Below are 27762 nucleotides of genomic sequence, written 5' to 3' on the forward strand. Positions count from 1 at the left end.
TAAAAATCAACTCTACTTTCTTCAGTTTGTTCTGATCGAGTTAAGTGACTATAGTTAGCTGTTTGTCAGTGATTCATAAATGGATCTCTCTAGTCAAGGAGTCTCAAAATTCACTCATAAAATTCTGCACTTGAAGTGAATTATCTGAAACCTAGCTGATTCTTAAACAAAATGAAAACAATGAAGCCGAACAACAACAAAACAAAAACCCTTAACAGGGAATATTTGAATATTATCTTTCTTTCTTTCCTTTTTTTTTTTTTTTTTTTTTAATAAAATGAAACGACAGTCTAATACAAACTCATTGAACCTCTTCCAAAAGCTTCCATTGATGGAAGCAAGATATACAGAAGTTCTCCAATCTACAGGGCAAACAGTACAAGATGTTTTTTCTACATTGCTGTGTCATCCTTCCAGAAATTATTATTACAGTAGTCACTCCCTTTTAGAATGAACGGAAACTAGCATTCTATGAACTGTAAGCCATCGTAGCAAACTATTACTTGCAGTTGGTCAGAGAAATTACATACCTTTGCAGTACATTTATGCTGACATTTTTAATCTCTTTTTCAAAAAGGAAGTACTTCATGGTGAAGCCTCTGGTTTACAATGGGCTCTGCTACAGTGCTGGATTTCTCATGATACAAACTCTTCCCACGGGGAACTGAACTGAAATCATGCAGATGAAACAGCCAAATGTCAAAGAGTAATTAGCTTGTCAATGTGCAATTGACCCGATTCCCACTGGAAGTCTACAGGCAAAGTAGTAGTTGTCAAACACTTTAGTTAATGAAGTCTGTTTCCATTGGCTTTATGTCTCATGAGTGCCACACATGGTGGGTAAACCTACAGGAAGAGCTTACAAAGCTTGAGACCTTTGAGAAGTGCTTTCTCCTGCATAGCCTCCTCATGCCTCATACTGCTGTTATTCTTCACATTTGCAGTATTGATAATGTCTGTTTTTCTGTCCAGTATCTTATTTTCATAAGCCTTGAATTCAACTGTATTTTGTCTGTGACCTCTGTCAAACACAGCTGGAATTGAACAAGTTATAATGTTACCAAGGGGAATGAGGAGAAAAGAGTTGTAACAGCACATGGAAACTCATAAACCCCAATTACATAGGTCTAATTTTCTTCTAAGTCCAACTAGGAGTTGCTATATCCCATGATTACTCTTCTCCTGATCCATCCAGTTGTACAATCTGTATTCTTAACTGTTGAAAGTATCAATATTTAAAGATGATGTTTTGGTGCTACTATGAATGGCTTCCCTAAATTTAAATTAAAAAAAAAATCCCGTTACCAGATTAGAGCCTTTTGTTTTTAATATAGCTTGTTCAACTGTAAGAAAAATCTTAAGCAGGATTGAAAATCTGACCTACTGTCTCTGCTTTCTATTGCTCAACTGTTTTAGCTGGTTTTCTCTTTCTAGAGTACATAATGAAATGCAACAGAAGTTAATCCAACAAAGGCAGCTGCTAAGACATCTCTGACAGCCACCCTTGAAATTTCACTTCAATTGCAAAAAGGCACTTGGTATGATAGGGACAAGTGATTTCTGAGGGTAATCTTCAAAATTACCTCGAAGACTTAACTGTAGACCTCACACCCTTATCATATGTACAGGCATTCCTGTAGTTTAAACAAGACAACCTGTCTTTACACTGTTTCAACTCCATTTTGGCAATAAATCCATCCAGCCTTAAGCTATTTTAGCAGGAAGGAATATATTCAATACAAGTCTCACATGGTGTTTCAGTGTTTGCCTTTCATAATCCAGCTACATGATGGGTGTCCAGAGGTTATCTTTAACCCTATTTCTCTTTTCTATGACAGGATAAAATCTTTGACATTATGTCCTTAGTAGCAGATGACTGCATTAGCCCCTATTCCCCAGGGTAACATTTGACAGACTGAAGTGCAAATGGTGCTATCTGGAAGGAAATGTGGTGTGGGCATAAAAGACCATGATTCAAAACCTCCCTTCTTACTCTTCCACTGCTGGAGCACTTAGCCCTAGTAAGAACTGAAGTCATCCTTTGTGGAAACTGCACTTTAAAGATTAGCCAGAAGAGTCTTCTCCTTTACTGTAGTAAATCTTCTGTGAATAATGGGGAACTGGCTACCATAAAAAGACAATCTTTTCTTCCCCTGTACAGCCTTTGATGACTCTGACCTATAGCTGCACTCATAATTTTGACTGATAAAAAAGTAGTTTCTACTTTTTGCGTGAAGGATGTGTACTATGTTGTATAGATTGTGCATACAGTAAACACAGATGGCACATTATAAAACTATCTGAAAGCTCTACTACGGTGATAGAAGTTTCTAAGTCAAGGTAGACGAATAAAGAATGATAATAATGTCAACACTAAGTATTTTTGAAACACAATGGAAATTATACTTTGGACTACTGGTGCTTAGCTACAAATGATAAAAAACATGTTTAGATTTCCTTCTAAATGATACGGGGGGGCTGTCTAAGCAAATGAAGTAGAAAATGGATAGCAGATGCTATTATATCTACAGTATTTCATAGCATCAAATTATGAATTAACAGAAGATATGTATTATTAAAATGGAAATAATTTATGTTCTTTACTCAGATTTCCTACTGAAAGTAAAAGATTAATGAACAACTGAGAATATGCAAACAGGATATTGGAATTTTGAAGACTCACAATAGATTACCAAAACAACTTAGGGTTGTTTTAATGTCAGCTTGAAAAAGACAAATTCCAAATTAAACCCCTACTAACAGTGCCACTGTATGTGATGTGAAAGGTTTGAATTAGTGGTGTAAAACAGGCAAATCCTAAAACTCTGTGTCCCATTTTAGAAAGTAGTTGCTTCATTGTTTAATGGAATCAAGTACTTTCTTCTGTTATTTTTGACAAAATGCTTCAAAAGGTCTCTTCTTTTCTTTTTCTCTGAGTCAGAATAAGGCAGAAAAAAAAACTTACAATTTTTTATGAATAGATTTTTATTTTTTTTTCTGGGCTGGAATTGCAGAGGAATTACACCATACTAGATGAGTCTTCAGACTCCCTGGAACATACCAATTTTTGTCCCCTGCCTTACCACGTTAATCTTGTTTCAGAAAATTATGTTGACTTAAGGTCTTTTAACAGGTTTGTTCATTGAAAACTCAAGGGTGCATTTTTTTTCCCTCCAAGATATATAATTGATTCTGGGAGAATGACCTCTCTTGAGGCTTTCTTTATTGTTTCTGTGATAATTTTGTGTTTCTTAAAGTGATACTCTGGACTTTAGTCATTTTGGCTGCCTGCTAGTGTAACATGGAGTCTTCAAAAATCTTTTAAGACTAAATTTTTGAGACAATCATCTGATAAACATGTTTGCATCATCGGTATTTTATCAAAAAGCTCAAGTGTTAGCAGGAAGCATAATCAACCTGACTTCAGACATTCATGATTTGGAAGCAGAAAAAAAAAAAAAGGCGCACAAAAAATAGCAAAACCTTATCAGCTTTGCAATAAGCAGTTAGAAGACAAACAGTTAACGTGTTTCAGTTAGGTCTCTGGAGACTCCATATCCCCAGAAAGGGTCTTATTGCAAGCACCTGAGCAGTACCTCTGGAGTGCCCTCCTAGCACCACCATATACATCTGTACAGACACAGAAGACAGACCGCTCCTCTTTATGTTCTCAGAGCTATGAAGAAACTCAGCAAGGCCCAGGCTTTGATCATATGAACCAAATTAAATGGTAAATACATGGTGACTCCTTGCAAAGCCTTATTCCTGACAAGAACAAGTTTAAGCTCCTATACCAGTCAACAACATTGACCACTAACTGCTCTTTGTTATGATAAAATTAACTTCTCTGTCTTCAAGACTTGTTATATTGCCTTCAGATATATCTAATCCCTAATGGTGCTGAGTTACATATTTCTTACCTTATTAAACTCTTGCCTCAATGAGCGCTGAAAGCTGAATTAATTTCAAGAACCAGCCACAATCTTCTCTATTAAGTAAGTAGTTTACTTTCTTAAAATACTTAAATCCAACTTTGACCAATGAAGGCATTTCTCCACTTCCCGTCCTAGACCTAGGATAGAGAAACATAAGAAAACATGAAAAACAGAAAAGAATTTCTCATGTCTCACAAATTATTCTATTCTAGTTAGTTCAGCAATTTGAGACAGTTTCAGTCTAGGTTGTTTGTTACTTCAACAAAATAAGAAGCCCTTTCTCATACATTAAAAGATTATTCCTAAGGAAAGAGCGAAGTTAATGTATGCTCATCTACAATATTACAAAAACTTTGCAGCCAGTGTTATCAAATGTATGATTTTCAAAAAAAAATCCAAAGTTCAAAATTTTCTGCATATTAAGCCAAAATCAAAAAACAGAAGTACAAGAAAGATTTTTGTTAACTAGATTTGTTACATACAAATTAGATAACAGATAAAGAGACCAAAACAAAACCAGATTTCTTTCCCTTAGAACTTCACGTCAGAAAGTATAACTCCATATCTGATGAGAAAGGAATAGAATTCAGAAAGAAAGGTCAAATAAAATCTCTCTTCACTGCTAACTATCAGTATTTTTTCCACTTCAAAGAGTTCCTTCTAAGAACAGAAGTTTTATTCTCTGGTTAAACTAAATTATCAGGGACCAAACATTGATTGCAGTTGCTCCCATCTGGAATGACTCAATTGATTTTAATGAGATAGACAGAATAACAATAGCAAAGACTACAGTGTTACAATTTAAGTCAACATAGCTCATGAGGATTTATACTGAAGAAACTTGTATCAGGATGTGGACCCCATTCACCTAGTCAAAACAAATAAACAAACCCCCCTCTCCTTGGTAAAAGGAAGCCTTTTAAAAAGAAAGGGAAGTTGTTTTTGTGAAATTTCTATCTCCTTAAAGAACTTCCCAAAATAAATCTGATTCTACCCAGTTACAGGGCCCAGTCTTGTAATTTTCTGTCTATCATCTGTTGCGCTCCAGTTCACATGGTTCAGTAACTTTCATGTAACAACAGTATTAAAAATTCAGTGTAGTTTTATTCATTGAAAGTAAGCAAAGGACAGTTGAGTTTGGGGTTAAATTCTGAATCACCAGATAGATTTCAGATATACCTGTTTATCCCATCCATTTTAAGACCTACTCAAATTTCCAAATTCCACTGGTTTCTACTGCAACTAAGTGAATTTGCAATAAAGTAAGAGTTATTAAAAAAAATAAAAATAAAAGAGAAGAAAAGAAAGAGCCCACGTCTCTGGGATGAGTGGAAGCTAGCACGAGCTCAGCATTTTGCAAACTTGGGCTGGTGCCTAACTACAGGTTTCTGAAAATCTTAATCACAGGATTTATTTCTCTGCTGTAACAGAGAATAGAATAAATGAGATTATGAAACCCATAAACTGTTCCATTTTCACTTGGTTGGATTTCTAGACAGGTAAAATAAAGATAAATGTTCTCCAAATCAGGCTTCTCACTTTGACATTCTTATTACAAATAATATAAATTGTATATGAAGCCCTCCCTCAGATCTGAGGGAAAGGGCTTTCACGTAAGGCTTTGCAAATTTATGATCAGCATTGTTGCTCTGTGTGTGTGTTTGGAATGGTAGTATTTCAAAAATTTTTTACTGGAGATAAAGATCCTCTATTTCTCTATATGAATACTAATTCTTCTTCAAAGTTTTACCACCCAAAACTCTCTATCAAGTGTGAGTTACTTCATATATAACCCACGACTAATGCAAAATATGTTACTAGGTACACCTAAGTTTGACAGCTTTTCCACATTTCTTTTTATTATCTGATATTGTTCAAACACTAGATCTTTGTTGTCTGCTAGACTACCACAGTATAGTTCAGTTTAGCTACTGCCATGACAGTGTATCAGCCATGGGAAAATCATGAATTTTATCTGCTTTCTGCTTTATCGTATACCTTACTCTGCCTAGTAAGTCAAAATCTCGTACTTTAAAGCCCTTCCAGAACCTCCTGGATTAATCACAATCACTGTCATTTACTGACTTTGTTATAATGACATCAATGCATGAAAGATAAACAGCAAAATCTATATAGTAGTTTCAGACAAAAAGCAAAAATCTCTCAAGCAACTGAAACGACAGTATACATAGGCAAAACTCAGGTCCTTCACTAGTGCTTGACAACAACACACATTGTTCCTCCTATAATCTTTGACAATTTCAGAGGTTTAATAGTCAAAAATTAGGGATTCCATTCATGTTTCCTTTAGTTTTGATTTTTTTTTAACCTCCAAACAGACTGGCTTTCAAATAGCATAGTTGTGTCTAGCACCATGAATGTTCACTATTGACTAAGAGAGAGAAAATGAAACTGTCCTTCACAGTTATATGATTCCTGGCAGTAGGTATGTTGTACAGGAGACCTCCACCAGCAAGTGCAGAACAGGACTGTGCCTTTCCCTTTCCAAAGGGGCAGGGTGATTCCTGAGAGCATGCTGTATCTTCTAAGCCTTCTTACAATTTTCTCAACTACTTCTTTGCTCACTACACTGTTTTTCCTTTAATAGCTGGTCTGCCTTCTATGTTGATAAACTGTGATCTTCTACTAAATGGTCCCAGTTCATATTATGCTTATGCGGCCATCTCCTTATTCAATAGAGTCAGTATCTTCATTAAGAGAACTGCATTCATAAGCACAGTAGAGACCACTGAAAACTGATTATACCTGCAAAAAGGGATTTACATAGTTTGAGAGGGCCTACAGGGAAATCAAGGAAGCAAAATTATGTATGTTGTTCTTGCTGAAGAGAATACTGCAAAACCCTGCAGGAACCCCATAGAAAAGTGAAGTGTTGACAAGCAAAAGATCATAAAAAATGGTATTTTGACATGGGCCTTCTATTTTTTTTTTAAACTCATATAAAAAAAAAGAAAAAAAGAAACTTTGAAAATAGATGAGTGAAAAGAATGAAATATTCAGATAAAGGTATGGGATAGAAACCATAAATGTAAGACAAGATTAAAAGTTCTTTGAAAGAATACAGTACTACAATACTATGCAGTAAGCAGACAAGAAGATAAATAGAGCTTGTCATCCTTTTATTTAGAGCATTATTAATGGTTTAGGTTGACAAAATTGTAAAATAATGCAATTCAAATTTCAGGTACGAAAGGAAAAAAAAACATTTGAAATCACTCTGCACAGTATTAGAATAACATGGTAAGAATGCTTCCTACTTTTGGAAGCAATCATTTATCATTTTCACATTAAGTTTAGTTTTGTCCCTCTACCAATTGATGCACCCTCCCTGAAGGGGTACAAGAACAGATATTTTTCCTTGGAGAAAATAAAACAAAACAACAATGCACTAACTGTGTTGAACAAAAAGAGGACAAAACCTGAATGAGTAACTACCTTTCTGTATCATTTCAAAAATATAGACTTCATATGTATGTGCACAGATACAGAGCTTGGGAGCTGTTCAGAAGCCTGTAAGTCTGTTCCACAAATACTCGGACTGACCAAGGACGAAGTTCCCTAATTTGCAGAGGAAGCTCGGGTTGTCTGGCTGACACCCTAAATCTGAAGGGAATATAACAATGAATTTCTGTCATGGCAGGAAGGGAGGAGGTGCAATTATATGTAATCTGAGGACAATAAATGTAAACAAATTTGAAAACTACTTCCAATGTTGCCACAGGTAGTTAGATACAAGCAGATAAGAACGTTACATATATAAACACAGTATTATTTTAAGGAACTATTTTGGTGTATAGTAAACAAGCAACAACCCTAGAATGTATGCAAAATGAAGGACTGTCACACAGAGGTCTTGAAAGTATGGGCTATGGACGAAGGCCTATGACTATAAATACAGGTGGCTACTTATTGATCCGCCTGGACACAAACCAGATTTAGGGCATAACAAAAAACACTAACAAAACAAGGCTTTATGCATGGCTTAATTGTGCTACTGAGACCAGTAGTTATCTTCACAGAAAAACATATATTCTGAAGAGTACTGAAATCTCCTAATAGAGAAAAACTTGAATCTTGAGGAAGAATTAGGAACAGAAGGAACTTCTGCTGAAATTGCCTACTCTTTAAAATGGCACAGAATTGCATTTCAAACTATGAAACCTGTACATATCTAACAGTGTACAGGTTTGTCTTTAGATCGTGTGTATGAATCCACAATAAAAACCACCGGTTGGGCTGGCACCCTACTTCAGCATCAGGTATGCAGAATTGATCGCTCTCATATCACATAGCAGTATGTACGTAAGTATTATTTTGGTTGTCAGTAAAGGAGAATTTTATTTTCATTGCTTGCATTTGGTCTGATACTCTGCCCTTGAAGCTCGGTTTTCATTTTAGATGCAACAGTGAATCACTGTTAGCAAGCAATACAAGAGAGATTATTTTTTCTGGCTCATACCAATGGAAGTTGGGGAGCTTTTATCTTCAGGTTTTGATTCATAGATAAGGACAGAAGATATTGTGAATTTAATAATGCAGATAATGAAAACAGAGCAGCACTATATCAGTGCTGACTTTCACTGGATGTATTACTGCAATCTCTACCTCTTACATTTCTAACTTTTCAAGCAAATTAAATCAGTTCTTCACTTTGAATACCAGCTGGATTTTAACAGTTAAAAGATGACAAGATGGCCATATATTCTGTATAACACTAAGACCTTCCTTCTGGAAGTTTTATTTCTGTAACTGTGATTGCCTGAAGAACTTAACTTCCATTAGAAATAGGTAAGAGTTTGTGCGACCACATCCTAGATTAATTCTCCTTAATGCTGGAAGGCATCTATGGGCTGTCTCATCTCCGATTCACATTGAGTCACTACAGTGTCTCATGATTTCAAAGTCAAAAACTTCCTATCTAGATGTGAGATGTATTTAATCTTCAAATAAGCTTCAGTACAGCCTGGCTCTCTTCTGTCTTTATCAGCATGAGCTCAGTGACACCTGGCTCTTCATCAACATTAACAGTATCTCCTGAGTGAATCACTAAGATATGAAATGAAGGGAACTGAAAATAAAATATGCCTACCTAGGTAGGCAGTGAGAACATGAAGTTTAGGGAAGATCATGCTGCTTTGTTAGAGTCATCTCTTTTGGATTAGACAAAATAGACAGGGGAAAGTTGCTTTTTTGTAGAATATTGTGTAGAATCATGCCAAGGTTATAAGACCCCTGCCTTGAGTCCTGACACTGAAGAATTGTTCTTTACTGTGTACTTTCCACTGTTTTCTCACATAATAAAAAATCGTACAGAGGATTTGATCATACCTTCTGCTAAGACTATTTTGAACATTTCAACATAAAGGAGTATTTTCCTCCTAACGTTCCATCCCTTCATTTCAACATATCGATTTCTCTTCTGATCCCAAGTGATGTCTTCGACGATAATCCTTCTCTCTCTTAAAAACTGAGGAATATCTACAAATATCTGAAAGTCATTCAGCTCAGGTCATTTAGTAATATTAATCATTACTAAAATTTCCAGGAGCTTTATTTTATTTTGTTTTCTCATGTTAATTGGCCTTTCTATTCTAATGAATTAACAGATAGGTAAAGAGAGGAAATGGTTTTGAAGAGAAGGAAAAAGTAGATCTTACGCAAAAGCAGTTTTAGATCCGAAGTCCCTTAATTTCCCTGCTCTTGCCAGATAACCACTTCCCATGCTCCACAGAAACATAAGACAATGTCATCCAGGTCCCACTATGGAGGTTCCTCAGACTCTGCACCCTATTGCTTACTCCTGCCACAAAAATGACTGAAGTATTGCACCACTACTCCAAAGCCATTTGAAATTACTTTTACAATGTGAGATCCACAACAGATTCTGTCCCAGAAACTGCAAAAGAAAACGGGTACCCAGAGAGATATCATACAAAACTACTTCTCAAGCACCAGTATTAGCATGCATTGGCACTGGAGCAAGACTAGTTTCTGTATAAATAATCCTTCCCTTTTATACCAAGGACAGATGGAGATTTATCAAGAAAGTCCACAGAAGTTCTTATGTAAGCATGAGATTTTGGAAATCATTCTTTACAAGATCAAACTGCTTATCTGTTTTAAATCGCAACTATTTGCAATCAGCACTAGGAGAAAAGAAAATAACTATTTAGTGTTGCATAGCTGTTTTATACAATTGAGATCAGGTACTACAGGCCAGTCATTCTCACTTCTACGCCTGGCAAGATTATGTACCAGATTCTCTTGGAAACTACACTAAAGCACATGGAAAATAAGGAGGTGATTGGAGACAGCCAACACGGCTTCACTGAGGGCAGACTGTGCCTGACACGTCTGATGGCCTTCTACGATGGGGTTACAGCACTGGTGGATACAGAAAGAGCAACTGACATCATCTACCTGAACTTGCGCAAAGCATTTGACACTGTCCTGCATGACAGCCTTGTCTCTAAATTGGAGAGAGACGGATTTGATGGATGGACCACTCCGTAGGTAAAGGAATTGGCTGGATGGTCGCTCTCAATGAGTTGTGGTCAATGGTTCAATGTCCAGGTGGAGACCAGTAACAAGCGGTGTTCCTCAGGGGGGTCAGTACTGGGACTGGCGCTGTTTTAACATCTTTGTCAGTGACATGGACAGTAGGAGTGAGTGCATCCTCAGCAAGTTTGTTGATGACACCAAGCTGTGTGGTGCAGCCAACATGCTAAAGGGATGGGATTCCATCCAGAGGGACCTGGACAGGCCTGAGAGGTGGGCCTGTGCAAACCTCATGAAATGCAACATGGCAAGTGCAAGGTCCTGTGTCTGGGCTGGGGCAATCCCAAGAACAAATACAGGCAGGCAGAGAATGGATTTAGAGCAGCCCTGATTAGAAGGACTTGGGGATGTTGGTTGACAAGAAGCTTGACATGAGCCAGCACTGTGTACTTGCAGCCCAGAAAGCCAGCCATATCCTGGGCTGTATCAACAGAAGTGTGGCCAGCAGCTTGAAGGAGGTGATTGTCCCCTCTATACTTGTCCCCTCTGCTCTTGTGAGACCCCAGCTGGAGTGCTGTGTCCAGCTCTGGGGTGCCCAGCACAAGAAAGACATGGAAGTATTAGAACTAATCCAAGTGAGGGCCACAAAGACGATCAAAGGGCTGAAGCACTTTCCCCACGAAGACAGGCTGAAGGACTTGGGGTTGTTCAGCCTGGAGAAGAGAAGGCTCTGGGGAAACCTCATTGCAACCTTCCAGTATCTAAAGAAGGTCTACAAAAAAGCGAGAGAGGGACTCTCTATCAGGGTATGTAGTGATAGGACAAGGAGTAATGGCTTTAAACTAGAAAAGCATAGATTTAGATTAGATATAAGGAAGAAATTCTTTACTCTGAGGGTGGTGAGGCACTGGAACAGGTTGCCCAGAGAACCTGTGAATGCCCCATCCCTGGAAGTGTTAAGGCAAGGCTGGATGGGGCTTTGGGCCAGCTGTTCTAGTGGGAGGTGTACTTGCCCATGGCAGGGGGTTGGAACTGGATTATCTTTAAGGATAATCCAGCCTTGGATTAAGCCCCTTCCAGTCCAAATCATTTTATAATTCTGTGATTCTACTTCAAGAACTGTGGTATTCTTTTATGAGAGATGTAACAAAAATTTGAATATTTTAGGTTCTGTTTTTTTAAACCTCTTCTTCCTTTATCAGACTTCTGGTCATTAATTTTTTAAGACCCCATGAAAGGTTTTTTCCAGCCTATTTTCCAGAAAAGGTTTGAGCTAATCAGAGGGGACAAACTAGGAGTATCTTTTCTGCCGTTCTGCATTTTCTTCAGTACTGTATTCGTATACACAGACATACCTAGATTTACTTAAAACCTTGGAGACCTGCAAAGCTGATTTACAAATCACATGGGTAGAAGTGAGATATTCTGCCTTCTTGTCCATAAAAGCCAACTTGGTAAGCGTCATATTTAGAAATGAATGGGGAGACAGAAGACAACTGCTGTTCACTGTGACTTACACATGAACTTTAAACTAAAAAATATTTGGAACTCAGATACAGGTTGCCATTTAAAATGCCACTGTGCAATTATTTACTATGATTTACTTTTCCATAATACATAGACTGGATTTTAATATTGTAGATATAATATTGCTTGTATAAAGAGAAGACATATTTAATATTATCTATAATTCAATGTACATTATATTGCCCTTTGTTGGGGCACATACATTCCTTTTTTTAAGAATAATCTAGAACTTGGTCATCTCACAACCATACAAGACATCAGTAATGATCCAGCAAGCAAAATCCAATGTTAGCATATGTAGACTCTTTCACACAGAGAAAGCACATAAGAGAATTATTATTAACTTTCTTTTCAAATATGCATTTCATAGTCCCAGAATATTGCAAACAGTATTTGAAGTATAACCTTTAAATTAAACCTACTGGATAACAAGGTTGCTTTATCCAAGACTTCCTTACTCAGCTTTGTTCTGCTCTTTCCTTTAAACCTCAGATTAAAGCATTTAGTTTCTGCCTATATTTAAGCTCTTAAAGCTTTCTACCTTATAACAGTGACAAAAAGCCCTGTCTCTGTCAATAAAATGTTCTGATGACCTGAACATCACTCTAGTGATGGGCTACCTGAAGGAAGCCTCAACAACCTCTCAAACTATACCTGAAAAGTGATGTAAGCATCGTACTTCATTTCAGATGCTTGTCTTGGTTCTGATGTATGAAATTGCACAATTTAGCAGAGGTAGAGGAAGAACATCTCCAGGGGAAGAAGGATTGTTTTTTATTTTTAGTTCATTATGCTGTTCTTATACTGCTAAGAACTAGCTGGTCATTTAATAGCACTGAAAGCAAAGATTAACATTCTCAGCACTGTGCCTTCACCCAAGTTTCTTTTCAAGAAATAAAACAATGTAAAAAGAAGCACTGTTTAGTGGGAATAATACCTTCAGAAGATATATATGAAAAGCAGGGATGGAAAGTGAACTATGACAGCAAAGATCAACACTACTGTCCTGAAAGGTTCTGTGCTGTTCAACATAATACTTATACTCAGTCATACTTAGTATGCTCAATGTGTGTTTACAATACACCATTGAGCACAAGAGTCATACATACTCTTTAAAGGGGTGAATTGTGAGGAAACAGCCAAGAGACAAAACAATGTGGTGGATACTAAAAAGCTACACAATGCCAAGGGGAAACGGAACAAGTTCACAAAAGTGCAATACTGCAATGAATTATTAAATATTCACTTACATACAGACATCCCCGGGTCAGACAGTCCCCGAGCAGCAAACTGGTGGAGGCTAGGAGAGTGTTCTGGGAACTATCACTGTGTACCTGCTCTTTTTTTTTTTTTTTCCCCTGCTCCCTAGGCAGCCTATTCTGGTCATTCTCCAAGACAATACACTAGATTAACTGGATCCATCCAATGGTTATCAAAGGCCAGCTTCATTTTATATATACAGTCAGGCTTTTACAGAAAGTTAGCCCATTTGTTTTAGAACCACTAATAATGGTAGTAAATTCTGTAGTTTTATCTTCCCTCAACCCCTCCTTCAGGAAGGAATAGATATAGTGCGCTAGGCAAAACCCTCCAAAATGCAAGCTCTGTGTAACTTAAAGAACAAACTCTAAAGGTTCCAACAAAGGTTTTAAAACTAGAAAGAAAAAACAGTAGCAATGTCATGAAATACTCAAGTTTTTCCCATTAATCTATTCTTGAAATTAACAATAAAAACGAGCTCCAAGCAGAACAGCCAATATAATATGTACCACTGAGGTGGTTCTATGGTTATTTTTCATAACAATACCAAAAGTCTGAATATTTTTTTATATAACTTAGGTTTGAGTAATAATCTACAGAAAAGGTCATCAAATATGCATATAGTATCACTGTGTAATCCTGGAATGATAGCTGTCCTAACTAAATAAGCATGTATTTCATAGGTCACATTGATGAGTTGTTACTTCTTACAGCGTAATTATTGATATAATAACTGCTAAACTATCTTATTACATATTTAATTACAAACATTTAGGTTTAAACAGTTAAAGTTGTTTGTAATGGGGCCATCAAGTATCCTTGATAACCATTCCAGTGCAAGTGAGCTCTAAAGGTCTGTCTAGCCCAGTACCCTGTTTCTTCAGGGTTGCCAGCAGAAGACAGAGCACTCAAATTATACAGCTCCCAGCTTTCTACAGTTTATAGGCCTTCTGAGACAGATTAAATAACAGTACATAATAAAAGGATATTCATAAACATTAAGTATATTTACATTTAATATCCCTTGATTGTTTTTTCTATGTTTGTAATAACTTTAGATGACCACTTTTAGAACCAGTCTAACGCTACGGCATTCTATGACAATGTGATCTTTGTCCATCTGTTATGTGAATAACGGTATACTTTGTCCCATTTTACAATCACTCCCCCTGTTTTTATGAGGAAAACTTAATCATCTTCACCACAGTCCTGACTTCACAGTCTTCTATCATATCCCACTTCAGTGCTCTCTTTCAGTGTGAAGAGTCCTTCTAGGTAAATTACTCATACGGAAACCATTCCACAACTTGATTATCTTTGTTGATTTTCCTTCTAGCTTCCTTCCTAGAACTTTCTAGTTCTACTAAACCACTTTTAGATGAACAGTCCTGAGAGAAAAAATATAATCTTATGGATACAGTATTAGACTACGGATTATGTTCCTCTTTATGTCACAGATCTTATGAACTATTCAGTCTTTTTATTGGCTTAATTTTGAGTCACCATTCACTGCTAAGTGAATATATTCTTCTGAAACAGAGAACATTTCTAATTCCAGCATGTGGAACATAACTGTTATAAGGTAAATTGACTTGAAATTAATATTTAAGTAACAATATGGCATGGGCTTAATTTGAACTTCTTTTAAGTTAATTGAGACCCTCACATCTGCTTTTAGATCAAACCCCTACAAAGTCCTGAAGGTAACTCTGGGTATCTCGGTTCTCCGGCATTCATCTTACAAAAGCTTAGGGAAAGGACCAGTTTACAATGGCACTTAGCCAAGAAAGTCAGGCATCCTCAACCACTGACATATTTACGGATAATAGATTTACTCCATTGTTTAACCTGCAGTCACATCCACTGTGCCAGACATAGCACACTAATGACGATGTTGTATCTTCAGAAGGAGCTGTACTTCAGTGACACTGCATGTTCATTAAATCAATTCCTGTATATGGAATTGCCATTGGTTCTCAGTAATTTTGGAGGAAAAAGAATATGCTTAATTGTCCTATAGGTGTCTTTTTCTGGAACACAAGCTTTTCAGAAACTGAGATTCTAAACTACAAGTAACTCCAAACTATGAGTAAACTTGTGATAAGAAAATCAACTGTTTGCATGATCATTTAAGTCAAAACAACCCATCTCATTTTCTATTTAATTCACATAACTGGTTATTATGAAGGTGTAAGAAACAGACAAACAAACAAACAGTCCTCATTCGCTATGTTGCAAATAAATATTTTATAAATAAAAAATAGCCATTGAACTTCCCTAATACAGAAGCACTGTTCAATAATTCATTTTACGCCCTAAAATTGGTAATGCTGAGAAATCTGGAGAGAACGCTGGATTTTGTTTTTGCAAGTGAGTGTTGACTTCTCCAGTGATAGTCACTGATTTCTGAAGCATTATATCCAAATAGCATCTATTGTGTCACCTTTCATTGCCAACCTGTCATTTATAAACGAGGCTTTTTTTTTTTCTTTCCTATATTTGTGTCTATTGAGTAAAGAGATAAGTTTCAGCATAACTCATGTGGCATCATGCCAGAAAGGCAAATGAGAAGCATGTCAAACTAAATGAAAAAAACAGTTGAACTCCATAAATCCAATCAGTGGATAATCTCTCTGAATTTCTGAACCTTGCTTCTGAGCCTTAGGCACTTCAGCTGGAGTCCAATGAGCCTTAAGACCTTACTCACATTCTCAGACCCAAGCCTAATTGACATACAAAACAGACTAAAAAAATCTGCTGTAGGAACCAAAAATTTGTAATGAATTTTGTGGCACATTCGCTATTTTTTTTCCCAATGCACAAAGCTCAGTGTAGTTAGTACAGATGGGGAAGTACCACAAAACTCATTTACCTCTCTTCCTTAAGCATTTATTCAAACACACATTCATATATGATGTGGCGCAATATCAGAATAAGTCCTAAATATTTAGCAGCTACTGATTTAGTTGGGAAAGCATTTCCAGAATCACTTTAAAACTGACAAACAAAAAGGAAACAACAACAACAAAAAATAAGGATTGTTTTCAGTTGCTTTATCTGTGGATGTATAACTTGAAAGATTGTGTTTTTTTTCACTCAACGCGCAGAAAGTGTTTTCAGAATTCCCCAAGCAAGTCAGCACATTCATTCAGAGGTCTTACCATCAGGTCAAGCCCCTCCTTTACAAATGACATGAAAATAAAACGGGAATTCCTTTTGTGCTAAGTGATTTCCTGGGTCACCATCATGAGACACACTGCCTTTCCCAGCAGGTTTCAACAAAATACTCCAGTTGCTCCATTGTGGGAGGAGGTAAGGCACAGGCAGGCTTTTTCAGCTCCCCATGAGCTGATCATCAAGTCAGCTCTACCCATGGCAGCAACACAATGTTAATGCAGAAGTCGTCAGGATTCTAGTCACCAAACAATACAGACAAGAACGAACAGAAAAAGAGCACAGAAGAATCCTCCAAGGACGACAGCTCTTCTCATGAACTCACTCCAACCTCACAGAGGCCCACAGTTTAACTATTCCATCTCCCTGGCTTGCATTTAATTTGATTTTCCATTTAAGGAATGACTGCATTTATTGATTCATGTAAGCCCATCTCTGTGGAAGAAGTGAAGCCTCCAAAATTAATCAGGGAAAAAGCTAATAAGCTTATTAGATCCAAGTATCTCCCAGACATTGCCTTGTAAAGTTTTACTTCATTTTATAGTGAAAGATTCTGAAACAAAGACTACTGTAGGGAAGCCATAAATAAATAAAATGTTGTGGACGACTGGTTACAGAACTACAGAAAATAAAATGAAAAAAAAAGCTCAAGTATAGTCTTATGTAAGGTTAAAGCCTGTGATGCAGCATACATTACAAGCAGAGTGCACTACAAGAATAATAGTGATATCAACCAATTTTATGTAATGAAACAAAACATACCGTATAAATGAATAACCACTGTCAAAATTCTTGTATTTTCCACACTTACTCTAAGATGACCCAGACAGTGAAGGCTTCAAGATAATTTGATTTGCAAATCTTGCAGATGCTGTTTGCAATTTCCAGGTGTACTATTGCTATTACTTAAAAGGAAAGCATAATTAACAGTCATATAATTTGTTATTACACCCAATTTTTTGCAGGCCTGTGCTTTTGAAAACAAATGTGCTTAGGCATAGAAAAGGGAATGCACATTACAGAAAAAAAACTTGCCTTAGTGTTCATGGTCAATATACGCAGGAATCATGTTTAAGCAATTAATTACATTCCTGAACTCTGCTTATAAATACCTTCATGCAAATTAAATTTTGCCTCCATCCACACTATGGTTTCTTATGTTCAGATATCCAGATTCTTGGAGACTTTTTCTCCTTCTAAAAAGAAACTGTAAATTTTGTGTATATCTGTTTTCATCCATGCCTGCACAAAGACAGAACTTTGCAGACAGCTGAAGTTTTGTTCTGCAAGATTCTACACAAAGAGCAGTTTTCTAACACCATCTTTCGCTACAAAACTTAGCCAAAATTACTTCGGTCCTCATGGTTGTTTTATGTAATTTTAACTGACCACTACAAATGGCTCTGCTCACAAACCAATACCAAACTCTAAGATGGCATGAACATTTTTAAACAGCCTTCAAGAAAGCAGACAAAGATCATGTGATAAAAACCTAAACTGGAAAAACCTCTCAGCCTTGCTAAGGCATACTCATTTTGCACAGACCTTAATTTCCACTGACTGAAAGACTCTTATAAGCAGTCAAATTGATCGGGCTACCCTCAAATCCCTGAATATTCATAGCTTTCAAAAATTAAATTTTGGAATTTAAAATTAAATTTTAAAATTTAGTTTTGCAGTAAACAAGAGTCTGGCGTTAGAGGCTTTCAGAATCTACTTCATAGAGGATCTTCAATTAACTGAGACCATCACAATTAATTTACTGATCTTTTCAAAGGCTGCTAACCTTCCTCCCAGGAAACCATACGGCCTGCTTACAGAAAAAAAATTCTGGTGTCTGTAGACATTATATCACACATGCTGTACTATGAATTCCCTTCCATACTTGCACCTGGAGCTCAGCACATCTGTTAGTGCCCCACGTCTGCTTACTTATGAGTGGGACTTCCAAAGTCAATTCCCAGATCATCTAACTAGCAGCTCCTGATTATACATTACTATTATCTATATTAACAAGAAATATTAATGGAATCATTAGTAGTATTACAATAGACAATTAGATAAAATCAGATAATAAGTCTAGAGGTGCTACATTTCTATAGAATATTCTTTGTGTATCTTTCTTTTAGTCTTTAAGTGCAACACCTTCTGGGGTATCACAACCTTTCATTTTTGTTTCTCTACAACAAGGACATCTTGCAATAATAAAGAAATAAAATTGAGATTGAATTTTCAAGTTTGATCCAATGTCTATTTCTAATTGAAAATAAACATTTTTTTCCATTTTCCTTGTTATTTCAAAACATGTATTTATACTTAGGCATGTTGTGGTTTAGCCCGGCTGGCAGCCAAACACCACACAGCCGTTCGCTCACCCTCCCCCCTCCCTCTCCGGGATGGGGGAGAGAAACGGGAAAGTGAAGCCTGTGAGTTGAGATAAAGACAGTTTATTAAGACAGGAAAAATAACAACAATAATAATAATAATAATAATAGTATTAATAGTAATAATGTGTACGAAATAAGTGATGCACAATGCAATTGCTCACCACCCGTTGACCGATGCCCAGCCTATCCCCGAGCAGCCGGCCCCCCACCCCGGCTAGCCACCCCTATATATTGTTCAGCATGACGTCAGATGGTATGGAATACCCCTTTGGCCAGTTTGGGTCAGCTGTCCTGGGTCTGTCCCCTCCCAGCTCCCGCTGCACCCCCAGCCTGCTCACTAGCAGGACAGAGGGAGAAGCTGAAAAGTCCTTGGCTTGGTGTAAGCATTGCTCTACAACAATTAAAACATCAGCATGTTATCAGCGCTCTTCTCATCCTAATCCAAAACATAGCACCCTGCCAGCTACTAAGAGGAAAATTAACTCTGTCCTACCTGAAACCAGGACAAGGCATTAGAAGCATGGCCATATGGATATCCTGAGAAACACAACAAAATTTTCAGATATATCCACAGACTGCTTATGTCTGGCAAAAGAAAGGTTGATATCTTTATAGCAAGTGCTGACTTACTAAGTTATCTATTTTCATTTATCTTCCAGTGGCAACATTCATTGAATTGGCACAGTTTATTTCCTGCATATGACCTTAATGGGAATCAATGTAAATATTCAGGAACAACAGAATCAAAACATACTCATCTACACACAGCTAAACCTTTTACCAGGCTGATAAAAAAATATGCATTTCCTGAAAGATTTAGTTACTTACCAGGTCAGTTATGCTGAAACTTCTGTGATAAAAGACTTGACATATGCCTTAAACTGAATTCTGCTATTGAATTTTTTTATTTTTCTGAGTTTTCATAAATAATTACTAGTGTCATAGTTCACCAGTTTAAAAAAGTATATTCAGTTCATGGGATACATTATATACATGTATTTTGAGCTCATCGTATAGTAAAACTGGGCTGCATATGTTATTTAAAAATGGAGATTACTTGGTCAAACTGTATGGTGGGATCCCTATCCAAAAATCCACAGTGGTTACAGGAAAAAAAAAAAAGACTGGAATTAGGCTCTCTATGAGATTAGATCTCAGTACTTAACAGATGAAAATCAGTCTTTCACCTTTTCTGTGCAGAGGAATAACACTGAAATATATACATATATATATACACACATTTTCACATTTGGAATATTAATATACTAGGATATTGCCATGGATTTGTCTTGTTTCTGCAATTCCCAGATAAATTACTTATTTACACTATTGTGTATGTTTGTTCACATATATAAATATTGATTTGACATCTATTATCTTCCCTGATTTGCAGCTCTTCACTTGTATGGTGTACAGACTTTGCACTTTTAATTGGCTCAGCCTTTCATTCAATATTTGCTTGTGTTAGCTCTGTGGAAACGAGGTGTTGCAACACTTCACATTTATATTCATGTATGTAGAATTTATATTTTTTCTGTACTAGTGTTGGTCCTTTTGAGGTTTCCAAAGGAGTTTCATCATCTTTGTTTTAAATGCATGGGACAAAAGTACCTATGGAAGGTGCAATAATGAGCTAAATTTGTTATTATACTTATTTTTTCCTTTGAAAGACACATAGCCTGAAAGTATGTACCTACCTAGGAACCCAGTGTGAAAAAATACAGTGTTATTCCCCATTAAAAGTGCACTGAGTGTTATATATTGTGTATGCACATACATCTACACAGAAAGCGCTTGTATCTATTTTTAGGTTCTCTAGATTACCAGATTTACTTATCCCTAATCCAGCCTAAACTCGGTGTGTTCACAGTATTATAAACCAGCCACCATGGGCATACAAAAATGGTTTTGGCAACAAGGATTATGTCCACAGTAAGAAGTAATTTGGCATAGACCAAAGCATCTGTGCTGAGACTCCTCAAACCTTCATTTTAGGAGGTTTTCAAAACTGACTTTAGTCTAGCAGTGCAGCCACTACACCCTTCCACCTGCAGGACCAAGCACCTGCCTTACACCTTTACTCCAATGCTTGCTGAAGCTGTCCCACAAACCTTTCCCACCCCACCTGCAGGCACCCCATGAGGATCTTCAGAAAGCATCTGCATTTTTCTTTAACTCAAGTAAATGACCTTAATATACCCTCATTCCCATCATACCACCATTCCTTGTGTAAGGCCTCAGTCCAAGCACACACTTTCCTCAGTAACTCACTCAGTAGCTGCGACATTACAAAGGACACAGAGGCTGTCTAGCTCCCCTCACAACATCACATTTGGGCATTATCACTACCATGGACTGCAGGGGAGAAGTTGTAGACAAGATGTTGCCACAGCTATGGCAGAAGAACGCCTTGAATGGACAGACGTCTGTAACACAGGGCTTTCTGTTCTTTGAAGACAAACGGAGAGCAAACTGCCTGTCTGGGAGTCCTTGCCACTCTGACTGCTCTGACCGAGGTTGAGCAGAGGGTGTGGGCCTGGGGCAAGACCACAAATTCCCTTGTACCTTATTTAGCATTCATTGCAGCTAAATCTAAGTTCTGAAAACTTTCCATTACAATTGTTATTAGTAATATGACTCTACCTATAATTCACTTCCTGATATAATAAAGTTTGCTATCAGACTAGATATTATGATATGGCATCATAATATGCTATACAATTTCATTTATCAAAGCCACTATGGCATGTGCTTTGGTTTTCCAGTTCACCTCTTTTTTCATGGACAATAAAAAAAATATATTTTTTTTGTTACACAAATACATGCATGGTAAAGTGTAAGATGCACTTCAGCAATCAGCTTATGTGGCAAAAAGTCATCAAAACACGGCTGACTAATGCATAGTAACCACATACATTAAAGGTAAACTCAATTTTCTATCCAGAAATTCAGTTTAGTAACAGTTCCAAAGGAAAACATTTTGTTTGAAATACATAAGCTTCAAATGTAATGAATGGTCTCTCAGCTTTTATAATGCTTCCTGAAAACTAGATTAAAGTATAGTAGAAAACCTTGCAGGAATCAGTGAAATCATAGTAATTAATAGTGGAACTTTTCCAAAAGTCCAATCAAGTACCCTTCTAAAAATACTCCCTTTGTGTCATTATTCTTGTCAGTGATACCTTTAAATAAATCCCTGCTTAAAAATAATAAAAAGAAGGAAATGTATAAGTGTATACTCACTCCTGGAGTGACTTCATAAATTGATTAATTTTTGAAACATTTGACTCTGATTAATGAGAAAGACAGCTGAAATATGTGACCTGAAGATATAAATATACTTTAGCTATTTATATTGCCATTTTTCAAGCTGTCCTTTCTAAGGATTATTTAAAATTAAATATCTTATACTTTGCATAGAATTTGGCCACGTATATATACTTATTTATTTTAAATCATAAGATCAGGACCTCTTGTTTTCTGAAAACAAAGATATTGGTGTATCTATAACTGTAATTTATGTCACATCACATGTATAATACATATGTGAAACTATAAAATTATTTCAGCACCACCTCACAAACATTGGTGTAGATCTTGAACCTACAATGGCCAACAACGAGTGAATCCCTTCATTTGTACTCCAAGGGAGCTGAACTCTGTTCAAGGACTCCACCAATGCACCAAAGGAACACAAAGTTCCTCACCCACAGCTCATTATAGCGTAAGAGTATTAGCTACGCTATACACTTCTGTACTACCTTCAGCGTGTGAGAGCACTGCAGATTCCAAGAATCACATCAAAAGATCTAACAAGAGCCTAGCATATGCAGTTAAAAGCCAGAGGTGACTCAATTTCCAGGGGCTTACTTTAAATATTTAACACCTGCTCTGACTCTGGAAAGTATTTAATATTTAAAAATAAAGTAAAAAGCCTGACTGCTGAGATTCCTTTTACTGTAGGTAACAAATATCACTGCTTTTTTTTCCTCTTATGCAAAAGTAAACCTGCAATTACTTCAAGCATAGTTTTATCTTCAAGGTTTCAGCTGCAGAGCAACAATGGTAGGAATAGAAACCAATGAGAACTGCAGGTGCTTCTTTTTAATAAAAGCTGGTGCACTGCTCTTTGGCATATTACTTTTGCTGTTGTTGTTCTGAAGACAGCATATCTACAATTAACACTTAATAAATATCTATCAATAAAATTATTAACATCGGTGATATAGATTGAGAATATATGCATATATTGAAATTGATGGGAGTTTTGCATGCAGGAAAGCTACAGGATATAGCTGCTTATAATTGTCATATTTAAATCTAATTTCATTTTTTGTATCTTCATAAGGAATTAAAATTCCTTTATAAGGTATTTGGTATTTAAATTCTGAGGGGTGCACAAATCCAGCAGCTGAAGTTGAGGCTTGAGATAAATTAAAAAAAAAAAAAAAAAAAACATTTTCTAAGAGGCAGAAGTAGTTTGTGCTTCAGCCTTAAATGATCCTGATATCTGATACAATGGAAAAGCTGAAGAAGAGATTAGGCATTTGAAAAATGACCATTTCAAAGCTGTTCATTGATTTCTTAAAGGTCTATTCACTAAAAATACATCTAAAGTATAAATAGCAAAGATCTTACTGGTAGGTCGTTACTTGGACTCAAACTGCTTGTACTCTGCTGCTTCAAAACACTATAAAATATCGGTACCCTAGTAATGAGTTCGCATTTGCTATGAATGTGGGTGCCAGCTTGTGATAGGACATGAAGGCAAGGAGGTGCTACTAAAAGGACTCAGTACAACTGCATGTATGTAAGCCTCAAATCACCCTACAATCATTTTAATACTGTTGAAGATACCTCACAGATAGCATATGAGGTTTTTATTCTACAGAAAGATTATAGTCCACGCAGTGGACATAAGGATGTATCCACAGATCCAGCAGCCAGGGCCACATGCTCACAGACACAGTGCCAACGCTGGATTCAGCAGCATGGGTAAGCAAATATGGTGAAGGGAGAGGAGACAGCAACTTAGCTACAGCACGTAACTGACTGCTGGTATATTTGGATTGGTACATTACTATATCAGGATCAGATTATTATTTTGTGGTAAGCTGCTATTCAGAACACTTGATATGTTGAAGACAGATGAGGTTCTAGAAGAAAAAAAAATGAAAAAATATAAAGGTGAAATTCTTTCAGGTAGGAAAGGAAGAAAGGAAGAGAGAGAAAGGGAGGAACGAAAATATAGGTCAGGGAGTTAAGACCAGAAAGCTTAACTACATTCTTATGATGCCTCAGGAATACTGGAATCAAGGCAGACATTATTAACAGGAGAAGAACCCACAAGCCATGTGAAGAAGCCTTTCCCTTGCATTCAATACTGAGCAGGCCTCTGATGGGTTAGGATGGGTCCAGGAAGTAATATCACGCAAAGAAAGAAGATGCATCTATTGAAACAGTGCAGAGGACAGCCATGACAAGTCAGTCTAGGAAAGAATTGAAGAAAGGGATGGCCCAACCTCAAGAAAGAAATGCAAGTGTTGGAAAGTATTGGAGAGAGGAAACACATCCCCCACATTCACAAGGAACAGGACTAGCAGAGCTTAATCCGTAGCACAGAAGGCTGCAGTTGGCAATGACAAGAATATGAAGGTCTGTAACCATGCTGGGGACCATGTCATCTCATCAGTGAGATCACTTAACTTTCAGTGTAAGTTAAGCGCCCACTCCTCAGGAAGATTATAACCACAATTGATTTTACCTAAGTGTTGAGAACCAAACAAGATGACCTCCTGTGGCCCAGTGAGCCCACTTTTCTGCAGGTTCTATTGTGCTGGTTTCCTAGGATACATTTCACATCATTTTTGACACACACAGAATTACTCCTCAAACAGGTACCCAAATACAAAGCATGAGAAATTGTGCCACTAATAGTATTGACCAAGTTCTGTTTTGCAAGGACTTCTTTGTTTTAAGTGATGAATGTAGAACATTATCCCCAAAATTACTACGCAGCCTGTGAGGACAATTAATTTTTCTGAGAAATAGTGAGGTAGTTAATTAATCTGACTTAAAGTTAATTAAAATTTTACTCCTTTAAGAAAAGAGTTGGTCCATTTAGCATATGTCAGTCTTTTACTAACGACCTCAAAAAGAAAATATTATAAATTCTTGAACTTACCTTAAAACGCTGCTGAATTCCTGTATATAACCCTCAGTGCAAGAAAACTAAGTGTTAACTCTTTGTTATTATTCTAATTTTTACCTAACCACAGTAAGACTACATACTGATAGGTCATTGTGACATTACAGATCATTGTCAACCAAATTTGCACACAAAACTTCTGCTGCTTGTAATATATTAAGAGTCTGAGGGAGAATGGGTAAAGGCATTAGAAATGTAATATGGGGAGGGCTCAGTTCCCTTCTCGTGGAATTTATAAATCACATTCCACTTACTACTGGGCAACAGTTCCTTAAAGACTTCCTTATTATACCATTTACTCTACTGGAAGAAGCAGCACTATCAAGAAAAATGTGACTACATATGCCCATAGAGATTGCAGAAACGTGACTCAGAGACTGAGCTCTCCCTTTCGCCCTTATACAACAGATTGATGTCACTGATATTTCAAATTAAGGATCTTATGCATCATCAACATGCTTTGGTTGTTTCACAGTACTGTGGAGATCCAAAATAACCATAAAATCCAGCTTAACTGGCTGGCATGCTCTACTTGCTTTAGTGTGCTGGTGAACCTGCTCTTAAAAGTTGAAATAAAATATAATTTAAGATACTAGATGAAATCAAAATACACAGTAACATTACATTCTTCTTGTGTATTATTATTATATATGTTTCAAAAAAATTTTAATAGAGTAAAACCAAATATGTTCCTTAGACTATATATGCTATGAATTGGTTCTTCAAGTACAACATATAAAAAGGATGAGATAATCCTCCTGAAATGTGTTACTACAATACAAAAATACCTCTAAACTTCATTCAAAGGACTTTAAATCAGTAAGCAATGTTAACTCTGATGTGTAGTCCTACCACAAGAAAGATATTTTGAGGAAACGTGAAGGGAAGAAGAAATCTAATTAACTCTATAACTTTTTCTTTTAAAACAGTATTTGGATATCTAAAAGATGCCAATGATCGTGCATCCTAGCACATGCTAAAACTTCAGGCTTACAAAGCTATTTTTGTAAATATTTATGTGCATAATACCCAAACTTATAAACATTATTGCTGAGAAATCTATGAATAAACATTCTGGCATTTCCAATAAAGCCTTCAACACCCTTTCATATTTTATCTTAAGGCACCTTTATCGTTTCTTATTCCATCAGTTTACTTAAACTATTTGAATACAGACAAGGAAAAGCTGTGGTTTAAATTGCACAGTAAGAATTGGAAAGAGGGTTTTTATTTTGCTTTGGTTTTACATCTTCAGGTTTTGTTCTTACTTTACTGGACAGGAAAGCAGACAGAAACTTATCTGAAACATACATACTTTTTTTTTTCTTTCAGAGCAGAGTGGAAACCAGTAGTATTTGAAACACACAGCATTAAAATTAGTCGTTTCAAAGATACCTGAGTAACTTCGCAGAGGGAGTGACAGAGACCAAAATTTAGGCTCCTAATTTGCTCAGGTACTTTATAACATGCAATAGTGTTGTGCTGTTTTAGGTCTAGGCATCAAAAAATAACACTGATTCACAGTCTTAGCTAAAAAAAAAAAGTGTCAATGTACTAATTGCATATAATTTTAACTTATTTTAGAAATATGATCAAGATAATGATTCTACTTCACATGAAAAAACACCATGGCATTTGACATTTTGGCAAAATAGTCTTCTGTTGAAGAAATGGGTAACTGTAGCCAATTAGGGTCAGTGACTGCAGACAAACGTAAACATGCTTCAAACATACTCCTCATTTCTCCATTTCCTTGCACTGCCAGGAGCTTCTTTCACCTTCAGAGAGCCTCGCAGACACTCACCTGCCCTGGCAAAGGGACCAGACTGTCCCACCAATCCCAGACCAGCTGTACTGAATAGTGGTTCAGGGTTTTGAGTGGAAGTACTAAATGAGGACTTCACTGTGATTTGATTTAAAGACTTCTAAAGCAGTATGACATTTTTAGGCAAAATGTTATACAGAGGATTATTACTAATAGTGACTTCATGCACGCATTCAAGGACCTGCAGTTGACTGTTGGTAATTCAAACTGAATTTCAAGTCTAAAGGAATAAGTATAAATTAGAAAGTTTCAGTATAAACATCAGTTCAAGATCTAAAGTGCTTATGACTTGAAACAAGTTTAGTTAATTGCTAATCAATAGACTGAATCCTGAGAGAGTGCTTTTAACAGGATATGGATAATAGTAAACCTGATATGCAGTCTTAGGGGGGAAAAAAAGAGAAGGTAAAATATATTGTCTAGAATGATAAACCAGATTTCAGAAGCACAGGAAAAAAATAATTGTTCATGATCCATATTTAGGCTATGTAAATTTAATCTCTAAAGGTCGTGGAGCAGTATGTTTTTCTGCTTGCCATATTTAGTAACATATTTAGAAATACATAACAATGACTTTATGAAACTCGAGCTTTTTGTACAAGATGTTTTGAGGCAGTTCACAGAACAGGTACAAAGTTACAATGCTTTATATAGCAAAATTCTGCCCTTTTGGTTTTTCTGATGAATGCATATGGATATACTCAAAAGCAAAAATCAGAAGATAGGAATTAAAAATGATACACGGAAGGTGAATTTGCATATCAACTTGAGAATACAGATGGAAATGAAGGTGTATTTAATCAGGCACTTTATATTAACATTATTGATTACCAGAAGGGTTCTAGCTGTCACAGGCAAATGTCAGATGCTCTAATTAGATTACTGTACAACTTTTATAATAATTAATTGCACAGGGGATTGCATATA

The 27762-nt window shown here is 36.5% G+C and overlaps 1 protein-coding gene across 1 annotated transcript in view; it reads right to left on the bottom strand.

Moving 5' to 3' along the window:
- Nucleotides 1–353: 353 nt before the first annotated feature.
- LOC126913304 (uncharacterized) overlaps nucleotides 354–27762 on the bottom strand; it is a 124766-nt gene continuing 97357 nt past the window's right edge. Inside the window, exons 4-5 of the mRNA XM_050710571.1 lie at nucleotides 3921–4072; nucleotides 354–669 (exon numbers count right to left, since the gene is read on the bottom strand). Coding sequence (XP_050566528.1) covers nucleotides 4005–4072 — 68 coding nt within the window. The 3' untranslated portion in view covers nucleotides 354–669; nucleotides 3921–4004. The remainder of the gene's footprint in view (nucleotides 670–3920; nucleotides 4073–27762) is intronic.

Source organism: Cygnus atratus, chromosome 1, assembly GCF_013377495.2.
Source record: "Cygnus atratus isolate AKBS03 ecotype Queensland, Australia chromosome 1, CAtr_DNAZoo_HiC_assembly, whole genome shotgun sequence".
Taxonomy (NCBI): domain Eukaryota; kingdom Metazoa; phylum Chordata; class Aves; order Anseriformes; family Anatidae; genus Cygnus; species Cygnus atratus.